We start from the raw sequence: 24,303 nt of genomic DNA, 5'->3' as shown, positions 1-24,303 counted from the left end.
ATGATCGGCAGTATTTATTATATTATATTTTACTTGTTTCTGACAATGGTTTAGGCAGTCCCGTTTCACCTGACATTAACAAAAAATAAATTGATTCCTTTTCTTTAACAAGTTAAAATAACATTCTGTATATTATTCGTTGATAATTTCATTACAATTTATGAAATGTTTCTGCTAATAAAATCGTGACCAAAAGTACTAATATTAAAATTTTATTCATAAACAGTAGTTTAAATCAATTCACTGTATTAGTTGCACCCGTCCATTGGACTGAAGCTCCTTCCCACCTAAACAAAAAAATCATAAGATAATTCATTAATACACAGAATTAAATTATAAATATAGTATTGTGACGATTTAACGAAAAATTAATGAGTAATACGAGGTAGTATTTCGCTTTAATATTTTAATTAATTGAATTACTTGGATCTAATTTTACGTGAAATATAAATCTTTATAAATAAAAAAAATATTTATTAATATATTCGTAAATAGAGACCCAAGATAAAACATTTAACATGAATTTCAAATTTATTTTATAACTAAATTTGACTTTAAGAAATTATATGTTTTTTATATACCTTGAAAAATGTCCAATTAAGTAAAAAAAAAATAGTACTTAGTTATGTGAACAAAAATTTGATCTAAATTCTTGGGAAATATTTTGACCAGCATAAAAAATACAATTGATTTTATTTGTCCTATTTTGGCACTTGTGAAGACTCAAGGGGTGAACTAGTTATGTATTATTCTATCCCATAGGTTGTAATACCAGATTAAATAGACATTTCTCACAATTAATAAAAATTTTAAATTTTAGAAAGAAAAAAAAATTTTCTGTTTTCTTTTTGAAAACATTCGATAGGTAATTTCTTAAATATATAATTAGGAAATAATATTATTACTTTTAATTGTTAAAATTAATAAATAATCGACTGTGCCTTATAATTTTTCTATAACCTTTAAAAATTATTATTTATACCGAATAAATTTTAAAATACGATCAAATGAAATCCATTATTTTACAATAAAGTTTACACAAAGAAATCATATTTTCTCACTTTGTGTGTATAAGACATTCGATTTGTAGATGTTGTGAACTGGTACTGTTTACGTCGTCCGAAGATTTCATATAAGACATTCTACTGTCACCAGTATTTTGATGTGATCTTGTATCTACAGTAGCATAATTTTCAATTCCACTACACGTATAGTACGTCAAGGGAAATCTAAACACATTTATATAAATAACAATTTTAAATTTAAGCATAAAAACAAAGATTCTATTACTTAGATTTAGTTTAAACAAAATAAAAATAAAGAATTTCGATTTTTAAAATTTTTGAAAATAATTTTACCAGTAAGTTATGTATATAATTTATTGGTCAATTTGAAACAAATACCGATTCTAGTGAAAGTAATAATGCGTATTTATATTTAAAATATTATGTACACTAAAATACCGTTTGCCATTTAAATTAATAATTATAATATAAGAAATACGAATTACATAATATGTAAAACACATATAATAGGGCGGATCAAAAAAAATTGGAATCATCGAAATTTTAATGAGAACCCTTTTAACTCAATTATATACATTAAAATAGACGTTTTGTGAACGTTTGAGATTTTTTAAAAAACATTTTTCTGGACCTCATCATGGTTTTAGTATTTTGACCAAAAAAAGCCCATAAAATAAAAAAACGTCCTCTATTATTCAATTTTTGACAAAATATTATAATTAGTATATCTAAATAGTTGATATTTCTGTATATTTCTGTAGAAAAATAATTATTCACAATCTTAAAATTTTATACCTCTTTTTAAAATTAAAGCGTAAGTTAAAATATACTCTTATATATATATATATATATATTCTTGAAAATTAATAAATGACGGTTGATCATTAAATATAATTCAAAAATATTTTTTTATGAAATATTTCATTTATATTAAATATAATTTTTATTTTAAATATAATATATATATTTATTTTTTAACATTAAAACTGACTTTTTATTAAAACTAACCTATATATATAATACATTTATACATATATACAATAAATATATGTACGTTTTTATATATTATATAAGAGTGTAATAGCATGACTCTATTGATATAAGTATTATTTGATAAAACCTTATAAATGCATTCATTTTCATTAAATTTGTTATTGCAATTTATACTTTATTTTCATAAAAACTTTCCATGGCTAAATGAACAGTAATTTTTTATTATTTAAATAAAATTTCTGCATGTTAAGACCAGTTAAAAAATAAATATATTTCATTTAATAAAACCAATAATGGTTTGCCAATAACCCATAATGGAACACAAAAAATAATAACAATCATTAATAAATCAAATGTAGAAACCAGAAAAAACAATTAGTTTTTAAACTGTGTCTTCAAATTAAATGATAATACATAGCTTAATACTACATGTTATTACATTGATAGTCGAGTTGTGGTTTGACAGAATCATCTAAAAATTTTATTATAGAAAGTCTGGATCGAACTTAGATACAATCTAAAAGTTTTGAATATTTTTCGAAATACAAACTTATCTAGAGTACAATGTAAAGTATAACAATAGTGAAATGCTTATGTTTTTTTTTATCGATTGGATCTGCTGTTGGTAATAAAAAACTTTGTTATACCAACAGAAATTATGGTATTTTCAACATTTTATCACATTACTCAATGTTATAAATATTTAACTTGTTACAAAGTTATTAATACGTTGTTTAATATTTTATATTATGATTTATGCCCACCGAATCCGCCCAAAACTTGTACTGAGCATTTTAAGTTGATAATTTAAATTAGCACCCAAGGTATTTTCATGACACTAGTAAATAAAGTAAATAAGTGAACATATTACAATCATGCAGATGATAATTAACAATAGTTTTAATATTTTCTACGTTTTATTTCAAAACTGCATAATCTGTTTTATTATTTTACTTTTTTTGTTTTATTAATAAATCACGTAAACTTTGCTCATTAAATACTATATTTTTATACAATACATATAAAGTAAGCATATACAGAGTGATTCTTTCATTATAAATAACATAATTAATAAAAAATAAAATTAATAGTTATTAACAATTTAAAATAATGACTGGGCGCGTATGTTCCTACTTTTATCATTACATTTACGTAGTCTCACTCTTCCTCCCACTTAGTTATAAAAATTTTAATAAATTCTAAAATATTCGTCTAAATTTTGTTATTTACTAGTCATTTTCTTAATTAAACCATTATCTAATAAATAAACTAGTTAATTATATATGTTATTGTTTGAAAAATTAAAGTTAACACCCTTTTAAGTATGCAAGATGAACATAAAAAATGCTTTATAATTGATAAATTGAGAAAAACAGGGAACTAAAATAAACAATAAAAAAACTATCAATATATTATTAGATTTCAATTAATTAAAAAGTTTTTGATAAAAAAATTACTCTGAAAATATATACAGGTACTTTTTTTAATGTTAACCACTCGATTTCTCTTTAAATAATAATTTTGCTAAATTTATTTCTGGTATTTTTTAGTTTCATATATTTCTTGGTTTATCAGCTATTAATTAGTTTTTTAATACATTTGTAATACCTTAGAAAGGTGTAAACGTTATTTTTTTAATGAAAACATACATATTTAACTAGCTTAAAAAATAAAATGATTTTAATTTATGAAAATGAATGGTTGGTAACAACTTTTCACCCTTTATTTCGGAAGTTATATCTATTTTAAAATAAAGAATGGAGGTGAGGGCGGGTATGGAAATAACTATTATGGAACATTTCTTGATCAAAGTTTTCATAGGTCATAAGGAAAAAATACATTCTTTGATTTGAATAAAATTAAATATGCCTTTTTTCTGGATTATTTATTTAATATTTACGAATTGATATTTAGCTAAATTCTAACAAAGGAAAACATTTTATCATTGTATTTACATATATTTTATTTATTTGCATATCGTTGCTTTATAAATATAAAGTTTTAAATAAGCTCTTAGTATACAGTAAAAATGTATTGAACTTAAGCTAGTTTACTAAAAAATACACAAATATAATCCTGGTCGTAAAGAATATAAAATAGCCAAGTATTATTAAGATCAAAATATAAGGCTAAACTCATAAGTTATTTTCAAGGGTGTAGTATATATTATTTTACTAAACCCATACGTATACCGATCATCCGTAATCATTATTTGAACTATAATGAAACATGTAAGTGTATTATGAATCTATATATTTTATGAGACAGCAAATAACAAACGATGATATAGTATAAAATACTAATATAACGCATGCACATATATATTAATGATTTATGGAAAATTATACGAATGAATTTACAAGTTTATAACAATAAAACGTATTCAAGAAGTCATTAGGGTATAACACATCAATACTTAAAGTTATATTCAAAACAATATTCATTGCTAAATGTTTCACGAATCAGCAAAAGTTAAATATTTTATATAATGTATCTAGTTATGTAACGAAAGAATATTTTTAAGAAAATTTTCTTGGGAATATTCTCCTGCAGATTATCTAAAAATAAATGTGTTAAGGATATTTTAATTGATCTTAAAAATGATTTGATGTAATGAATATTTATTTAAAATTTATGATGGAAAAATAAATCATCTTTTACTTGTTTAATAGTCACATGATAAAAAAATTTCTCTAAAAAAACATTTGAAACCAAACAAATTTCTATTGTTTCTCAATAATTTACACTTGTATGGATTCTCAAATTTTTGCATTTCTGTGGCTTATTAATTTTTGTATTTCTATAGCATTAAATATTTATGGTTTTTTGATTTTGATTATTTGTTTAAAGACAAAAAATAAAACTTTCTAACTATACAATTAGTTCAACTGAACTAATAAATATTTTTTATTAATTTATAAGCAGTATTGTTAAAATCATGTAAAAAGAAATCTGTTTAAAACATAAACAATTTAAAACGTTCAATGAAAATTTTGACATTTTTGGTTTTTTAATCACGTTTAGTATAATGTTTTAAACAGGTAGTGTTTAAAACATAACAACCCTGTATATAAGATTATCAAACCAACAACAAAACATTTTAAATAATAGTTCCAGTAAATAATTTTACAAAACTATTACCCTTTCTACTCTTTTATAGAGATAAGAATATACTAAATTAGTACAAAACAAAGTATGCAATCAAAGCGAAATGATAGTAAATTTGAAATATGCTGTACTTCAAGTGACAAAATATTTTCAATACCAATGTTCATAGAACAATATGATTATTTATGACAGTCTAATAATAATAAGATAACACTTCTATTAAAAGTTAGAAATTTACTGACCACCCATGTGAATGTGCAAATAAGTTCATTGTGTTTATGTAATGAAGTATCATAAATTTGCTTTTATTTCATTCAATATAAACTACGGACTTTGTTTTGTGTATGTTTCTTATTTATTATTTATCAATATAAACATTGAGCCACTTTAAAATATTTAAGATTCATAAATTATAAGTTTGAAAACTTAAAAGTTATCTGTGTTTAGATTTGTTACAATAGTTTCCTTAGGTGACAACGCTCATCACTTAACGCAATAAGCTTGTGAATGATTAATACTTGTCTTGACGCTTTTGATATTATTGTAGAAACAATAATTTTTTATTACTATCATTTTTTAGAACTAAAAAGTAGAAAATCATATTTTTTAAATTTTTATATTTTTAACAATAGATAATATATTATTTTGCCAATTTTTCTAGTAAATTCTTAAATAAATAAAAATTAATATAATTTTTAGTTACATGCGAGAAATGTGCACAACGTAAAATAATTATTATATGTACGTTATGGTAAAAATAGAGCGCCGACAAACACTAGGCTACTCCTCACGTTTTCGAAATCTCAAAAAATAATATTATAAAATTTGTTATTGATCATTCAAAATTTTATTTAAATTATTCTTCGTTTAATGATAAAAATAATAGGATCCCGTTTTACTTTCAAAAGTTACTCCTGTAATGTAACCTTAGAAATATTTTTGCCTAACAATAATCTTGATATTTATTGAAGTTCATAAAAATAAACAAAATTTTAATCACTAAATTTGTATAAAAATATTATTATTTAAGTCGTCTAGTTACAAAACATCGAATGTCCAAATTGTTTTTTTTGTAATTTTTCCTTTTCCTAGTTATAAGCTAATTTATATAGAAAAAGCAAAATTACTAAAAACAATGTTTTATAGTATATATCCTTTTTCAACTGCGCATCACATTTTACGAAAATATGTAGAAAATATTACACTTAATATATCACACTATATATGAACAAAGCATAAGCAACATTAGCTGTTAACTAATTTATTAAGTTTTAACATTTTTTTCCCACTCTGCTGTATACAGTTTTAGTTTATTATTTACCCATGACTATAGTGACGCTTTTAAAATATTTCAATATAAAACTAATTTTGACAACACGGATAATTATATATTGACATATAGATAAACTTATATAAGACAGAAATGATGTTTTCAAACATTTAAAAGTTTTTGAGCGTGTATATGTTGTAAATTGAATAAGTTTCATAATTTTGACATCAATGGAATTTCAATTATCACTCATGACTGTCATTATCAGTTTTATTTGTACTACAATATTTAAGATAAAACAGAAGCGTAGTAGGAACTTAATTATAAACTTATTATTGCTCTAAATATGATTTTCACAAGTAATGAGAATTATATAAAGTAATTATCTAAAGCTTCAAAATAAAAAAATATACAGTTTTGCTCAAATAAAATTTATAAATAAAATAATTGAAAATATTTTGTTTACTATATCCATAAAATTAATAAAGAAATACTATTGTTCTTATAAAAATTTTAAGAACTTTTTAAGATCCTCACCCCAAGTGATTTTTCATTTTGAAATGCTCACTACCCAGTCACTTTTCTCCTCTGAGCTGATGTAATGAGGCTTTTATTTTGTTTCTACCATGTAATTTAAAAATAACACTTTAAAAAAAATATTTATCTATAGCCAAAAATTGTTATTGTTTATTTTTATTTTTATCTACACTAACAAATATTTGTGAGTATTAGTGACTAATAAATCTGATTAAGAAACCTCCTCCTTTGGGCTAGGCCGCAAGGTCCCTTAATGGGTTTATAAAACGTTTTAAAAAAAATATTAGTGGCTAATAGCAATTCTGATAAATTGAGTCATTTTTTACAAAAATACTTGCATTAATACAGAGTGTTAAAAAGGTAAGGAAACGGGTCAATCGCATTAATTTGTATTTATTATATTAAATTATTTAACTGTATTAATACACAGAGTGTATTCAGTAAGTAAAGAAACGGGTTTCTATTGTTCTCATTGTTTATACAACTGATCTGTTTCCATACTTACTGTATATCTGTGTATGATCATTAAAGTATATTATGGAATACAGTTATCAATTAGGATTACCTAACAGATTTATATCCAACTAAACTTACCTTCTCTCAGCTAAATGATTTCTCAATAATTCCCTATTGGTGTTGAATAAAATACCATAATGACCTTTGGTACACGTAACCCATATAGGATATGATGGAGTTTTTAATCTTGAACCTGGCATTTGGGTAATCTGTAATGGTGTGCCTGTTTCTTCAAAGTGAACTAATAAGCCAACTTCACTCCTGGCTAATACGCCATAATGCGGTATAGCCTACAAGTAATTTTGATGTAAATAAAGCTATTTCAATTTTAATATAAAAATAATGTGTGAAATAATTACATAGTGATTTTCATCTCCGATATTTATTATGCCGTTGTGTAAATTCGGAGTAGCTCTACCAGTCAGGAGCAAAGTTACGATACAGATGGAACCTTCTTCGGCATTTGATATTAAATAGGTTTTTTCGTCCATCAAATCAGACATAATTCTAAAATAAGGGTCTTTTTGTCATATTAAATTAAATAACAGATATAGAGCTACAAGTCTTGGTGGTATTACATCTGAAAAATTCGACGAGCAAAAATATTGTTTTTTATCATTGTTCGTCTATTACTAATTTACTTTTATAAAACCAAAAATGAATCACTTTTATTTATATAATAGAAGACATTTCTTTTTTAATCAATCAGTATCGAATAAATAATATTAATTAGTTTGTTATAAAAGTATTAATTGATTAGTTAGAAATAACACGGGACAACAAATAACAAATAAATTTTACTGTTTTTTTTATTCGTATGAAATTGTAATGAACGATAGCACTAAATTAAATTTTACTGTTTACAATTTATATATAAATTCTATAAGAAATGTTTACTCTAATTTCAAATCTTTCATCTTATTTTTTTTATAACATCTAGTTTTTTAAATAATTACAAATTAGTATTAAGCAATAATGTTTTATTATACACCCATATTACTTTTAAATAATTTTTAATATATTTGAATGTAAATTATAAGAAAAATACAATGAACAAAAATTGTATTATGTACTAAACTTATATTATAAAAATGTTTTGTTATTTAAATATATTTATATTTATGTAGTAATAGTTAACCTACTCATAATTGTCGAGTAATAAATAATAAAGTGATAATAATAAAACAATCTAAAAAGGCAGTGCGGCATTCGAGAGTACCATAAAATGAGAAATATCTATCAACTATACACAGTAAAAAAGCTAAGGAAGCAGTCCCCTTTTTAGTGCATCAGCACAGTAGTGCAGTAGTTATTGGGTAAAGTAGAACGGCATAAAACAGTATAGAACATAGTAGTGAAGTTATTTAATCAGTTAGCTAATTAGCACAGCACGGTGGAAAGTGAATAAGAAACTATCTGGATACCATATGTCTGGTGAAATTTGTAATTCTTGTATCGGTGTTAAAATTATTTTTTCCTAACTGCAATTTATATAAGAGTTCGATAAATACAACGAAAAGGTGAGTCAATTTTATCAATCCCTGTTATATTTTTTAAATACAAAAAGGGTATTAATCGTTTTAAAATAATAAGGTAATGTGAGTAATCGAAATATGGATATACAATTGATTAATTTGATCATATTATGAGAACAAATGGTGTACACCGACATATCCTAAAAGTGCTAGAAGCAAGACGTTCGTGCTACTACCGGTGCTGCTTAAGACAAAAAAATCCTTGGAGCGAGACGACTGTGCTGCTGCCGGCGTTACTTAAGTTACACACCTTTCGTGCTGATGGCGGCGCCACTCGAGGAAGAAGTCCATGTAGCAAGGCTGTGTTAAAGCAAATGCTACTGGGAGTTATTTAACAATGAGAAACCATATTTATTAAGTCAATACACCAATCCAATAATCTCGTGTAGTAAATTATTATAATAACCTTATAATTTTTTATACCCACGCACCACGACCCCGATGAAATCATTAATAATTAATTGTACATAGCAATTCCTCGTGCTTTACTGCATTAACCCCCTTTACAAATGCCTTTTATTTTTTGCATTTTAATATCACAATAATAACAAATCTTTGTACACGTCCATCTTTATATTTTGAATTACTACAATGATTTCAAAGTAAAATCTAACACTGGGATTGTCGGCCAATCATAGAAAGTGGAAATCGTATAAAAAAGTATAAGAGTCATAGAAAGGGATTAGAATCTGCGACCCAAAACGTCGTAAAGACAAACTTTATTACTAGGTCACCGTGCACTTATTATTCAGATCCCGATACACTTCCATAAAGGTTAATAACGTGATGTGCGGCTTGACGAAATACGATACCGTGTCAAATCGTTATAAAAATGTATAATTTTTCTTTTAACTTTCCTAAAATTAATTCGTGATTTTTATGAGCTTTACAGAATTTCTGTAAATTCCGACTGTTCTATCAAGTTTAACCGATTTTTTAGTTATTGAAAGTTGAATTTAATAGCTTCATTTTTACTCAGAACATACGAAGCTAACATATTTTAAATTCATATAAAATTATCTATAAGTTGGTTAAGTTTCGCAACTGTAAGTTAAACCAAAAAAAATTATACTCAAAAGTTCAGCTTTTAAAAAAAAAAGACCTTAACCTTAACTTTAAAAATCCAAAAAAAAATCGATTGAACAGCCTCAAATTTTGCACAACTCTTATTAAACATCGTAAAATAATTTTAGGAAAGTTAAAAAAAAAATGTTATGTTTTTTTTGGTAATTTTATTGTGAAACTATTGTTTAATTATTAATAAGTAATTATCTCAAATGCTAGATGTGATAGAAAATTATCTGAAACCAGTTTCAGAATCAGCATTAGAATTTCATATAGAATTAATAAATAAAATATAAAAATTATAAATAAGAAATTAGATGTTGTCTTGTGTAATATTTTATTTATTGAATTTTATACATTTCTAACATCATCTTTATTCTGATTGCCAATCAAAATATTAGATTCAATCATTGATTGAGTCTAATAAATATATATAATTAATCACAAATTTTTATTTTCCAAATCTTAGCTAATTTTTTTTTTTAAATCAATAATCTCAAAAATTATTCTAATTGAAATAAAATATTGGCCTTCATATTGTTAACTATTATTTAACTGTAACAAAATGTATAAACTATAATATTGCAGCTAGATGGAAATAAGGTAAAAAAGATAATTACTTAGACAATCCTCTTGTCAACGCAGCGCTATATAGAAGTAATAAAGATCCTGGGCCTGGATCGTCTTGAAACTATAAAACAGTATACAATTTATTCATTTTTAATTTACTTTAAAATTATAATATTCTTTCATTTAACTCAATTTAAATTATAACTCTTAAAAAATATTTTGAATACTATTGTTTTATATAACATGCAAAATATTGTACAACATTTCTATTTAAAAATAATATCATTGTGTAATTTATTTAAACAGTAATTGAAGGACCCTGTTCCTTCAATTACTGTTTATTTAAGTTTAAAAAACTTCATTTTTTTTTTTTTAAATTACATTTTGAAGATTTTAAATTACGATTTAAAACGACGAATACACTCCAAAAAAATATAATTACAATAAATGATTTTAAAAATATAGCGTTTTTTTAACTTAGTGATTGGTAAAGATGCACTTGAAAATATCTAGTTTTTCAGCTTCCTAAAAAGTTTTGAAAATAAAGTTAATCTTGTTTTGCACAAGATTCCTTCAATTTTAGTGTATGGCTGGAACTAAATGACTTGCTCATCAATTGCAATAAAGCATACCGAGAAGTTTGTCAATTTTATTACTATCAATTATCTTTATATAAATTCGATCATAAGATATTTTTATTAGACTTATGGATATTAATACAAATATAACTTCAAAGCCCTCCTAACAAACAAGTTACACTACTTGTTAAAATTTTGCATCAAAATTATATGTATTCGAATTCTCTCAAACTTAAGTCGCAAAGAATATAAATCTGCTCACTTTACACTTAACTTTATTTTTATGAGTCATAAAAGTAAATATAAGAGTTATATCCGTAAAATAGACTTGAGTATTTACGGTACCAAAATGGATTATTTTCATTAAATTTAAATAAAAACATTTATAGTACAATCTTCATTAGTATATTACCAACTAATATTTTTATGTGTTACATTAGCACCAAAAATGTAAAAAAAAACAATTTATAAATATCAATTATACCAGGTTCTCTCAAAATAAGAATTTTGCCAGGAAAACTTAAAATAATTCATTTTGATCAATTCTTAATTAATTTATCTTACCAAATGCAAGTACCTCTTGATGAAAATTTCTAAGTCATCGATGTTAGTCAGCTCAAATAAATGCAGCTAAAAAGAAAATAGTTTTAATGCCAATGCAAATTATTAACGAACTAAAAGTTTTTAAGATAGTGAAATTTAATTAAAATTGAAAGATTCTAAAAATAATTTACATTTCTTAAATTATATTGAATTCTGATATTTTTAAAATTGTAAATAAGTATTTTTATGTTAATAAGTATTAACAAAAATTGACCTAAATAACAATCGCTTTGACAAATTTAAATAGTTAAGATAATTTTTTTGAAAATTTTATGTACATTAAGCAATCATATTATTTAACCATACATTTTTTGTGTTATTAAATATATTTTTTATTATAATCATAAATATTATCAAAATTAATTTCTATTTATTTAAAAAAATGGTGGCATCATTTTATTATTTCAGCACTAATGTCATATTCAGTTTTTTTAAAGGATCAACATCCTATAAGGTATAAGATCATTGTTTACTACTCTTTTCTAGGAAAACATTTGCTATTAAGTTTAAAAGAGCTGCAAAACTTACTATTGTATAAAAAATTATATTATATAAAAAAGTATTATTATACTAAGTACCAAACATAAACATGTGTTCGTATTGTAATACTTCATTGAATACAATAGAAAGCACAATAAATTATTGAGTATTGAATTTATAAATTCCTTACCTTTTCAGTTACATTATCTTGGAAGTAGTTTAGCGAATGGGATACATAACATTTTTCCTGAGGTAAACATATGACTGCTTGTTTGTTATCGCCGATTTTCCATAGTATATCAGCTAATGATCTACAAAGAGCATCTAGTTGCTGTTGTCGTGAAGGTTTTAAATTTCTAAAATACCAAAGATTAATTAATATAAGTTTGAAACTCAGACATTGCACATCAAAGTAAATATTTAAAACATTTCTAATATCTTTTGCACTGAATATTACAATACAAATGAATTCATTTGCTGTACATAGTTTGAGTATAGTGACTATATAAGATTTAATAAAATATCACACTTTAAAAAGCCAATTCTTTACATTTATATATTCAACTATAAAATATAAACGAAAATAAAATGTTTAATTATATCTAATGAAAACGTTTACAATTATGTTTTAATATTATATAATTTTGTTTATTGTAAAAAAAATTCTTATTTCAAATTTTAAAATGTAAAATTCAGAAACATTGTAATATTTAAGGTGATACGAATTGTATCTTTCTAATTTTTGTATATCATATAAAAATTTGTTTCATTTATTACAAAAATAAAATATATGAATCAATACAGACGATAACAAATAATAGCATAGTTCAAAATTCACACGAGGTGAAATATTTTGCACAATGAGTTTTAAATAAATTTATTATTATAAACGATTTATTATGAAGTACCTATGGGTAAAAGTAAATAAAAATTTTTAATTTTTGTATGGAACTTGGATGAAGCAACATTGCCAAAAGTATGAGTAAGAAGACCTATTTTTAATATTTATAGTAAACAATAAAAAGCATGTAATCAACTCTAAAATTTTACTCATTTTTTCTAATCTATCTTTATTTAAAAAAAAAAATGAATTGAAAGATAAATTTTTAAAAAAATCAATTGAATACTTGATACTTCATTTAAGATTTTTTTTATTAAATAAATTTAAAAAATTCTAATATTGTGACCACTAAAATCCCATACTCATTGAAATTTTTGCTCTCATAGACATACTTACGAGTCTCCACAACCAGAAAATAACATATGTTTAAGTAGATAACCCTGAACAGCAGAGAGTAATCCTCTGGTTCCATTTCTACGAGCTCGTAATCCATAGGATAATTCTTTTTCGGGTTCACGAAACACAAAACCAGTACGAAACCACTCACCCCTTGGAGGTGTGTCACAAGCTCCAAATACTGTTAATCGTAAAGCCTAAAAATAATAGTTTGTTTATATGTTTGTTGATATTTATAATTATCATAGCAACGATAATGTTTCAATTTGTATGTAAAAATAATTTACAAATTAATTTTTTAAATTATTATGTATAATTTGTTAGTTCTTAAGTATTGATATAGTTTAATAAATTTAATTTACAGGTACAGTTTTAAATAACTGTAATTGATTTTTTGTTCTTTCATTACTATTGAGGTATTCATTTTTATATGTTTTAGTATATAAAGGTATTATTTTTATCATGATGTGCGTTTTTGTTATATCTGTCCATGAAAATTCTCAGCTCTTGCTACACTGATATTATTAGTTTTTGTGTCAAAAGAACCCGATTTTAATCTAATTGAACTTATAACTGTTAACAATTTAAATAAGTCCTTTCATTTTAGAAATTTAAAAAAATATCTCAAAATTATGCTTCTGTAAAAAATGTCATTTTCAATACAAATTTTCTGAATTTTAAAATTCCTGTAACTTTTTTTAAACAATAATCCAAATGAATTTTCAATAGAATAAATTAGGGTCAATACGTTTTTGTATACATATATACTGTTTATGAAAATCCAATAAAAAATATAAGTACAAAATTGGTTTGATAAAGACTAGCCACGTCTCTTATACAATTTTTTTCAACTTAATTTTTGAAAATATTCTAGAATGTTCGAAAAAATTAACATCTACCGTGATGATCTAAAACTTATGAGGTATATTATATACTTAAAAAAATATCCTATCATTGTTCTACTATGAGAGATCAGCTATTAAATTAGCAATTTTCTACAATTTAGCAAATACAAATTATTGTGAAATTTAACAGATTCGCATTGAGGTATTTTTTTATTGTACTGGGTTTTTTTTATATATTTTTTGACAATATATATACTTTAGATTAAAATATAAACTATCCGAAAAACCGTATTCTTCTTTTATTTTATGACGTGTCTTTAAGTATTTATGTTTATTTTCTTAGATAATTTCAAAAATGTCATAAATTTAAATAATAGTATTAATAATAATAGAATGAGTGTACAAAAACAAGTTATTGCACAATATTAACACAACGTGCCTTCGCTTGTTCGACAGTGATTGGTTGTCCACCTGTCACAACTTCTCTACTATATTTGTACTGTTGATTCCTTGCGTACATGACCCGGTCTAAAAACATAAATTAAATGAACAAATCATTAATACATTTTTTTAAACTACTTTGTAAAAAGTAAACAAATAAATGGGATCATTTGCAAACATAACCGGTTGATTTCAATTGAAATATATAAAAAAAGAACTTTTAACAGATATAAATATAAATTAATCATGTATTCTTCTCTAATTTAAATAAACCATTTAAACTTTTGACTACTTAAATTTTTTTTTAAGTTTGTTTTTGTAAAACTTAATGAATGGAGGAAATTAGAAAAATTTCTTGACATTTATTAAGCTTACTAAAACTTAATAAACTAAAGCTAAATTAAGCTTAAATTCAACTTACCAGCATCATATTGTAACTTATCGTTTTCAGCCATTTGCACTACTCTACAATGACATGAACAAATTTGGAATGATGACTGGTAATAGTATAAATATTATTTATATTCTATAAAGGGTGATTTTCAGTTTTAAATAAAACGCTAAACTCATCGTGACAAAAGAATGCAAAACATTGCAAACTCAATATAAAAAGTGCGTGTTTAAAGGTGTAGTATTTTTATTACAAAAACATTATTTGGTAACGGTACTCATTAAAAATTAAAACTTGAAGTTCAAAGTTGATATATTTTGTAATAACTCTAGAAAAACAAATGTTAAGCCTTTTTACCCATCTATTATGTAATTTTTTACGTGCAATAAAGGCGTAAAAAGTTTGTTATAACTTCCAAAGAACCAATTACTAAAGTTTTTTTTCAAATTAAGTGTTTTCTATTTTTTTTTATTTTTTATAGTTTCTCATTTTGTTTAATGTTAGGTTCAAAAGGTACAAATTAATAATCTTAATCATTATTCTTCACAAAACTATAGACTCTGTATAAATGTTATCGGCAATTAAATCAAAAGTTACTGCTTAACATTGTTGTAATTTACTATAAGATCGATTAACAGTTGAAAAACAAGTTAACTATTCAAATTTTATCTATAAGAAAGTTTTCTGATTTTTTTTGTTTGCTTGATTTTATGAATGGAATCCCTTCAAATTAGGCAAATGTAATAACAATCAAATCAATGCAAACCTTTAAACTTTGTAATTTCGCCTAATTCATAGTTTATTAAAAATTAATAATAATTACAATAACAACTTATTAAAAGTTATTATTCTAAATAAAAAAATCATATGAATTAAAGTTTTGCAGCCAAAATTATACAAGTAATTGATCAAATAATTAAAAAAGTTATTTGATGACTTTGAAATTATTTTAAAAATTTACGTTTTCATCATTTTTATTAAAACATTTTGGTATTTTTGATATATATGTAGTGTATTACTGGTCGATAATAACTTTTTTATATCTAGGTGGGAGGAAGTGTCAGTGATACAAATAGCAGCACCCGCCCCTCACCACTAGTCATTACATTAAATAATTGATAGCTATGGATATGCTTTAGATAGCAACACTGGTCCAAAATTTGTTATTGATCAGTCATTTTATTAATTACATCATTATCTAATAAATAAACTAAATAATTATGTAAGTTGTCATTTGAAAAAAAAAGTTGACTCTTCTATGAGGAATAAAGGGAATATAACATAAAAATTATTTCATGATTAATAAACTGAGAAAAACATGTAACTAAAAAATAACCAATAAAAAAGATTTCCAATATAATTTTTATTTTCAATTACGAAGTTCATGATAAAAATTATCACTGTATATTCAATATTTTGCAAGCAGTCTTTTATAATAAAAATTAAAAAATACACAAATGAATTTGAAAAATAAAATATATTATCCTTTAAAATGTTTAAGTTGAATTAATGATTAAAATAAAATTCATGATTTAATATTTTAGCATTATGTTTGTTTAAATAAGATATGTCAAGCTGTTAATTTTTACTTGTCAAATTTTGGTAAACGTATTATTGAAAATAATATCTATTAAAAATGATCTAAGTATTTTTTACAAAATCCTGGAAGAATAGTGATTGTTATTGTACTCAAAGATATTTGTTAAAAACGAAAAAAAATGATCATGTATGATTATATTTTTTTAGATTTGTACACATTTCCTTTACTAAACCTACATAGCTGTAAAAGGTTTTCACAAGCACTGATAAAAAATATTTATGTTAGTAAAAATCACAACATAGACTAATATTAGTCAAAAAAATTTTAATGTTTTCACATTTGACAATTTGAACATTTTACTAAAAATGTAAAATATAAGCAGTTTGTGGAGTAGCATTACTTTCTTGTGTAAAAACCAGTACAATGAATACATTAGTGTTCTACCTTCTTACTACAATAATAAGATTACGTAACACAAAAACACGAGTTTGACATTTCTCCTCCCAATTAAGGAAATAAGAAACGTAGCAGTACACAAAATAAGAAATCTTGTAAAGCTGATAACAATTTATGGCTTAAAAGCTATTGTCTGAAATTGGCATAAGTATAATTATTTTTCTTGTTTAAGAAAAACTTTGATTCTCAAAACAAGATAAAAAAAAACGTTAAAATGTTCACATTGGATAATAGATTAAATCTTACTTTATATTATCATTTTTATAGACTAAAAATGTTTAAGAGAATATTAAAAATAACTAACACATTTTAAGGTAATTTCAAGTAGTATTTTATGGTTTATTGCCGCTATACTTTACTGGTAACCCCATAAAACACAAGAAATTAATTTAAATAGTCAGTTAATATTATTTATTACACTGTTTAATTAAAATTAAACAAATATTTATCAATTAGAAAATGAAAAAGCGACATTAAATAAGAGCACGTATGTCACTTGTTCTTGTACTTCATTAGCGCTATAATTTTGTACATCATAATTTAAAGTGTTATAGCTATATTTTGTCAATAACAATATGATATATAATAATAATAACAATAACAAAGGATATATGTTTGTTTAAATTTATAGTTACAACTTATTTTGTCTGTAAGTGTATAAAATTCAATTATTCCGTCAAACCTTAATTATATTCAAATACCAAACGGAAAATTTAATGAACAGCAAATATTAAATATAATTTAAACCTACCCGTAGGCTATGAACGGCAATCAGTTGAAAATTAACCTTTGAATTATATTAATTCGTTTAATTTCGGAAATAAAATTTTTATGTAAATAAAATCAAAAGATTTAACCATTAAACATTATATGTTCTGTGTAGGAGTTCGTCGTTTATATGTAAATAAAACGAACACGTTTTTTTATTTTGTGTCAATAGTGAGCCCACACAAAAAATTTATCTTTGACATAACATTTGATATATAAAGTATATAGTACTGTTTCATCCAGAAAATTTTAGATCATTTGATTATAAAGAAATTGTTACGATGAAATCCTATGATAAGTTGTCTCAAAACTTGTTATACTTTAACGCAAATGTATGCTTAAAAAGATATAATGAGGGTCAAATCTTCCCCACGATAAAATATTATTATAAATATTTAAAAACTTTCTAATAAACTGTGATATAAATATAATGTTTGTACTACCTGTTCTCCTCTGAATAGTATACATGTTGATATCAACGTTATTTAGTATAAATACGTTTTCCAATGGGTAAGAATGTTGATGAACATTTCTTCCTCGATGTGGAATCATTTTAAAGCCTCAAAAATTACAACTACTATAAACTTAGTATATTGATTTGTTTTATTCATATTAAACAATGATGAAGTGAATGGTATTCAATGATATTTAAATCATTTCTTAGGATTGAATTTCATGTAACAAATCATAGCAGTCTATCGTGTTTTAAGATCAACAACGTAATACTTTGCTTATTACCTTTACGCGATCAAAATAATATAATTTTTTCACTTTTAAGTTATACACGTTACTGTAAAATTAATTATGGTTTAGTAGTCTCATTAAAATGACCTTCAGTTGTACTAACGAAGACAAGTGCACGCGATTGTGTATTTTCCGATACTCGTTTATTGTAAAAGCAATAATGATAACGGTAACAAATTTCCGTTGAATAATTTTACTATGCATATGCACTAACATATTGTGTTTATTTATTATTATAAATATTGGATTGATATACGACTTGAACACAATCATAAATTAAAATAGCAGTTGTTGACTTTTCAGTGCATACGTATGAAGGGTTGTGTCAAAATGAATAATCGTCTGGAAAGGTGGCGAGAAAAAGAAACAAATAAATAATTAATAACTATAGCAAATAATAAAAAGTAAGTTATTAAATCGATTTTCTACCAAATACTACAAAAAAAAAAACATTGTTGCCTAGTATTTAATTGTCAATAGGAATTATTGAGAAAACAATAGAACTTCGAAAAAGGTTTCACATTTGTGAAACAATATAGTAATTGTAATTATTCGGTACTTAAATATTTGCCTTGAGAGTTCATGAACTCTTAACTGCAATAAGTCATATCTTATGACAGAAACACCTAGAATGCATAATTAATATTAAGCAGTAATTTATAAGTCCTTCTATTAATAAATGTCATTATTTTATTGATGTAACATGTAATTAACATTATGATTGGGCTATAATACACATAAATTTACATACACCAAATCTTTTATTTTTATTAATTGCTTACTTAAATGCAATGCGTGTACTTCGATAATTATATAAATTTAAAACCTCTATTTGATTTATTTTAATAAAATATGTATTATTTTACATATATATCGCAGATTAAACGATTAGTAGATAAATTTATTGTTGAACTTTGATAGTGTATTTATTTGACTACACTTTTGGTTAATGCTACTTGCTTTTATGTCTTGGACATTCAAATAAGAATACATTTTTGTAAATGTATTTTGTAAAATAACATTTTAAATATAATTTATGAAAACTTGCAGACATAAAGCATATAATAAAAGAACTTTTACAGTAATTTACATATAATCTTAAAGTTTCAATGTTTTAAATAATCAAAATACATAAATGATAATTTAATTTTTATTTTTAGAATATTAGAGGATTACCTTCTCAACTACCTCTTAAATACGGTCATACTTCCAGTTATAGACTTCTCAGTGGTGGGTAGGTAATCCCACCCCCCAACGAACTAAACTTTATTTGAAAATTAAAATACCAACTAAATTCTGATCATCACAGCTATAACTGTAAATAACAGTAAATATAATTCCCTTAAAAAAAAAGTAGACTAAGCACCACAAGCCGCCCCCCAATTGTCCAAATATTGGCCATTTTTATTTTTATCACTTAGTAAAATCACTTACTAAATTAATTATTATTAGAAATATTTTTCGAACAAAAATTAAAAGTTGAGATGAAGCAGAATATTTATTAATTCGTCATTATTGGACAACAAAAACTGCTTTATAGTAATAAGGAAAATGAAAAGTTATGTTTAGAGAAAATATCGAGTTTCACTAAAAATGTCGCGCTTCTACACAAGTTTATCTATACCAATTATTTAAGTATGCGCACAGGACAACTGACAATTTACTTATTTTTCATAACCACAGCAATTATATGAATATTAATTAAATAAAACTGAACTAGACGATTTCTGAAATGTTAATGAATAAAATCAACTATGTTCCAAATAAATAATAAAAAGGTATCTTAAATAAATGAAAATACAAGCCATTTGAATGACTATTAATTTTTAAAGTCCACTGCACAACGAAAAAACATTTAATGAAAACCGACGGAATGATTAAGTACGTGACAGACATAAGGCATTGAAATTCAAAATTATATTTTTAAGAATTCTATTAAAAAAATCGGACTTGTATAAAAGAAAACTGATTAAAACGAACAATAACAAAAGAAAAAAATTCCAAATAACTTCTATTATATTATAGAGCATAAAAATGATTACATAAATTGTTCACTCATTGTTTATTTATATTTTTTTATGACGAGACGCCACAACATAATTGCATTATTTATATTTAGCTAATTTTTGTTTTATAAATTATAAGATTGACGGACATAAAAACTATTTTTCAGTACATTTTTGAGCAAAATAAATAATAATTTATTATTTGATTATATGTATTAGCTTACCACTTTTTTTTTTTTGTATAAAAATTAATCTCTCCACAATTTTCATGAATCTTAAAAAATAAATATTATTATTGGTAATTATTTTATGAGAATGATAAAATTTAGTTGCCAAAAAATATTACTCTAGTTGCGTGCGTCTATATATACAATATTATTATTTAACTTCAAATTATATGAACAGTTTCTCAAACCTAATACCACCGTGTAAAATAAGATATTATATTTCAACTTCGGTTCCCATGACTTTATTGTAATGATTTTTATATAATAGTTATATTTTTACAAATATACTGCAATTGACATATCCGGGTGACCATCTACAACACTTTCCTATTTTATCTTTTATTTGGGACACTTCAATAAACAGTATTACTATCAGAATTAGTTATCCTAAAATTAATTTTCGAAAGTTTTAGTCAAGTTATTTACTAATAATAAAATAAATAAATATTTTTATTAAAGTTTAATGGTAAAATGTGTCAGATTATTTTGTTACGTTGAACATTAAAAAAATACATTTCTATTCGTACGCTTTTTATATCATTATAATAGTTTTATAATATGAAATAAAGAGTTTTTAAAATAATTCAAAATTGATATTTAATGATTTCAAAAAATAAATGTAATATTTTGTTTACAAAGTTGTACTTGAATATAAAATATAATCAAAACTACAAAAGGATAAGGAACTTGTAGCACTCTATTACTACATCGGACTTAATCATCTAGCTAATAACGTCTGAAGTATGTTGTCAAGTAGTATATTATTAAAATTTTATTGAACTTTATTGATTTCTTTGGTTATTAATTATAACAATCGCATGGTAACTAACTCAGGAAATAGTGTCTAACAGTACAAATAGTATACTCTAAAAACATGAATTCACTATTGTTTAATGATAGCATCACATTTATCACACCACATAACACATAAAACATAAATCTATAATATTGACTAACATTAATTCCAACTGATTCTATTTTTATATCTCAAATGAATTCTAGAAATAACAGAGCGTTTAGAAATGTACTCATTGCCCTAATAACATTTTTTTTAATAATGTTATAATGATATTTTTATAACGTCATTATAACATAGGGAGTGTTCAGTAAGAAAATGGGTTTCTATTANTGAAATGTACTCATTGCCCTAATAACATTTTTTTTTAATAATGTTATAATGATATTTTTATAACGTCATTATAACATAGGGAGTGTTCAGTAAGAAAATGGGTTTCTATTGTTCTCATTTTTTGTATCAACTGTTTCCTTACTTACTGAACACTGTATAATGTTATATTAATGCTATAAAAATATTTTTATCACATTATTTTTTAAACTACTATTTGGGTAGTGTTAATAATTCAAAATTTAAAGCAAATTATCAGTCTCACGTAATGGTAAAATTACCTTAAAATTAAATAAATTTCAAGTTTTTTCGACGAAGAAAAATTTTTAGTTTTTAAAGTATAAGAACACTTTGTTATCTTTTATTCTATCTTTTGTAGAATTACATAATGTTTTTGGATTCAAATGGATAAAACTTTTAATTTTAATAATTAAAGAAACTCAATAGTTAAAACACATGACATAATTTATTTTTTTTATACTGATAACTTGTATGATACAATTGATAAAATTTAACAGTGTTGACCAAGTTATAACAGTTGTATAAAAAAAACATAACAAAAATTGTATTGTTTTTAATTTTTAAATATAATTTAATACAATTTTTGACTTAAAGAGACTTTTTAAAAAAATTTGATGTCGTATTGGATATTGAACTTGCCATTTGAGAGCTCTCCCACTTAGTTATCCATCGACCATTATACTTTACCCCAACTTTCGAGTCTCTTAAGTTGATAACAACATAAATTTATTCTGTTTAAATTAATTTTTTTAGTTATTCAATTAAAATTAAATAGCAGCAAATAAAAATTTAATTATTTCAATTAAAATATGTACACCATAAAAACCAAATTATTTAAGTTATTATTTTATAGTTTAGCATGTTAAATAGCTAAATCAATTTAATCTAAATTTTCACTCTACTTTTCACGTTTTCATAATTTTACAAAACTTCATTTATATTATTATGCAACTTTTATGGTTTACAAAATACATATGTACTTGATCTTACCGTTTTTAATATCTCTGTATGTGCGACGATTTGTTTGATGTTTTTCACCCATGGTCATAGTCACCGCTTTAGCTACCATACCCAGTTTCATTGTTCTCCCGTTGCTCGACGTATCGGCCATCCTATTATCACGTCTTCAATCTAGATTACTTTAAACTTTATTCGCTTTTGATAATATTTTCGACCCGATAAACCGTTTACAATGTGCATTTCTTTCAATGTGGCTTGGCACATCCACAAAGGACACCGTTAAAACTATTTTACGTGTTAAAAAATCATTAAATTGTGGGCTGTAGGAAAGGTGGTATTCACGCCATTTAGTAATCAAGTAAAATGTTGCAACCTTAATGTAAAGAAATACAAAGCAATATAACAATTGATAAAATAATTTTGTTCCAAAAAACAAACTAAAAGCCAAAGTTAAATATATATAATTTTTCTTAAATATCAACTGCTATAATTTTATTAGTTAAAATTATTTATTTTTTCTGACAATTTATACATTCATATTAAAGTAATAGATATTAAACATTTTAATTAGCTAACAATAAGTTATCAGTTAGTAGATTCTTGCAACTCAGGTTTTGACATTCAATGTACAACTAACATGCATATCTATATAGATTTTTTAACAATAATACAAAACCAGTGGCGATCCGTGGCTTGAACGACGGGACGATCGTTCCCCCTACTAAAATTATTTACAAGAAGAAAATTAAATGTATATTCTTAATTCTACATTTTTATTAAAATTGCAAATTTATAAATAGTAAAATAGTTATAATACATTTGTCGTGCACGAACATTAAAGTTGTTTCCCTCAGATACCAGAAATATGTGCAGGTACTCGTGCACAAATGAGTAGTGTTTGGACGACCGGCAGTGTCAAATATTAGTATATTACTATATTGGGTAATTTATTTTTAGAATTAACAGCGTGTACGATCGTCGTTATTGGTTGTTATAATAGTGCAATCGCTGTTATTATTATTTTCTACTGCGACCTTTAAAATAATAATATGTGTATTATGTTTTATTTTATTATATTTAATTTGACAATTTTTTATACCTACGACTATCGGTATTATATTTAAAAGTCGCATCCCCACCACCAGCACCCACGAACCACTAATGTATAAAAATATAACTTTACTTATTTATTTATTAAAATACGTTTTTTCAATTGCTAACCTTTTTTAAAATTACGTTGTATACATAGTATTATTGACTA

General features: G+C 24.0%; 1 protein-coding gene across 4 annotated transcripts; it reads right to left on the bottom strand.

The window, feature by feature from the left end:
- Window positions 1-112: 112 nt before the first annotated feature.
- On the bottom strand, window positions 113-23,436 carry LOC126904531 (inactive ubiquitin carboxyl-terminal hydrolase MINDY-4B). Of its 4 annotated transcripts, XM_050683625.1 has the most exons (11): window positions 18,402-18,496; window positions 15,225-15,268; window positions 14,802-14,890; window positions 13,518-13,714; window positions 12,471-12,636; window positions 11,762-11,827; window positions 10,670-10,740; window positions 7,809-7,956; window positions 7,528-7,739; window positions 1,062-1,229; window positions 113-287 (listed from the first exon to the last, which is right to left on the bottom strand). In XM_050683625.1, the coding sequence occupies exons 2-11, from the start codon at window positions 15,256-15,258 to the stop codon at window positions 236-238; spliced, it is 1,203 nt and encodes a 400-aa protein (XP_050539582.1). In that variant the 5' UTR covers window positions 15,259-15,268; window positions 18,402-18,496; the 3' UTR covers window positions 113-235. The 4 variants fall into 4 exon arrangements, with proteins under 4 accessions (XP_050539582.1, XP_050539579.1, XP_050539580.1 ...); XM_050683622.1 differs by lacking the exons at window positions 15,225-15,268; window positions 18,402-18,496 and adding an exon at window positions 23,073-23,436; XM_050683623.1 differs by lacking the exon at window positions 15,225-15,268 and having other exon boundaries at window positions 18,402-19,328.
- Between the last annotated feature and the right edge of the window lie 867 nt (window positions 23,437-24,303).

This window comes from Daktulosphaira vitifoliae, unplaced genomic scaffold (assembly GCF_025091365.1).
Source record: "Daktulosphaira vitifoliae isolate Bord-2020 unplaced genomic scaffold, ASM2509136v1 Scaffold_4, whole genome shotgun sequence".
In the NCBI taxonomy this organism is placed as follows: Eukaryota; Metazoa; Arthropoda; class Insecta; order Hemiptera; family Phylloxeridae; genus Daktulosphaira; species Daktulosphaira vitifoliae.
The sequence above is the reverse complement of the archived record's forward strand: the minus strand, read 5'-3'. Positions and strand labels throughout refer to the sequence as shown.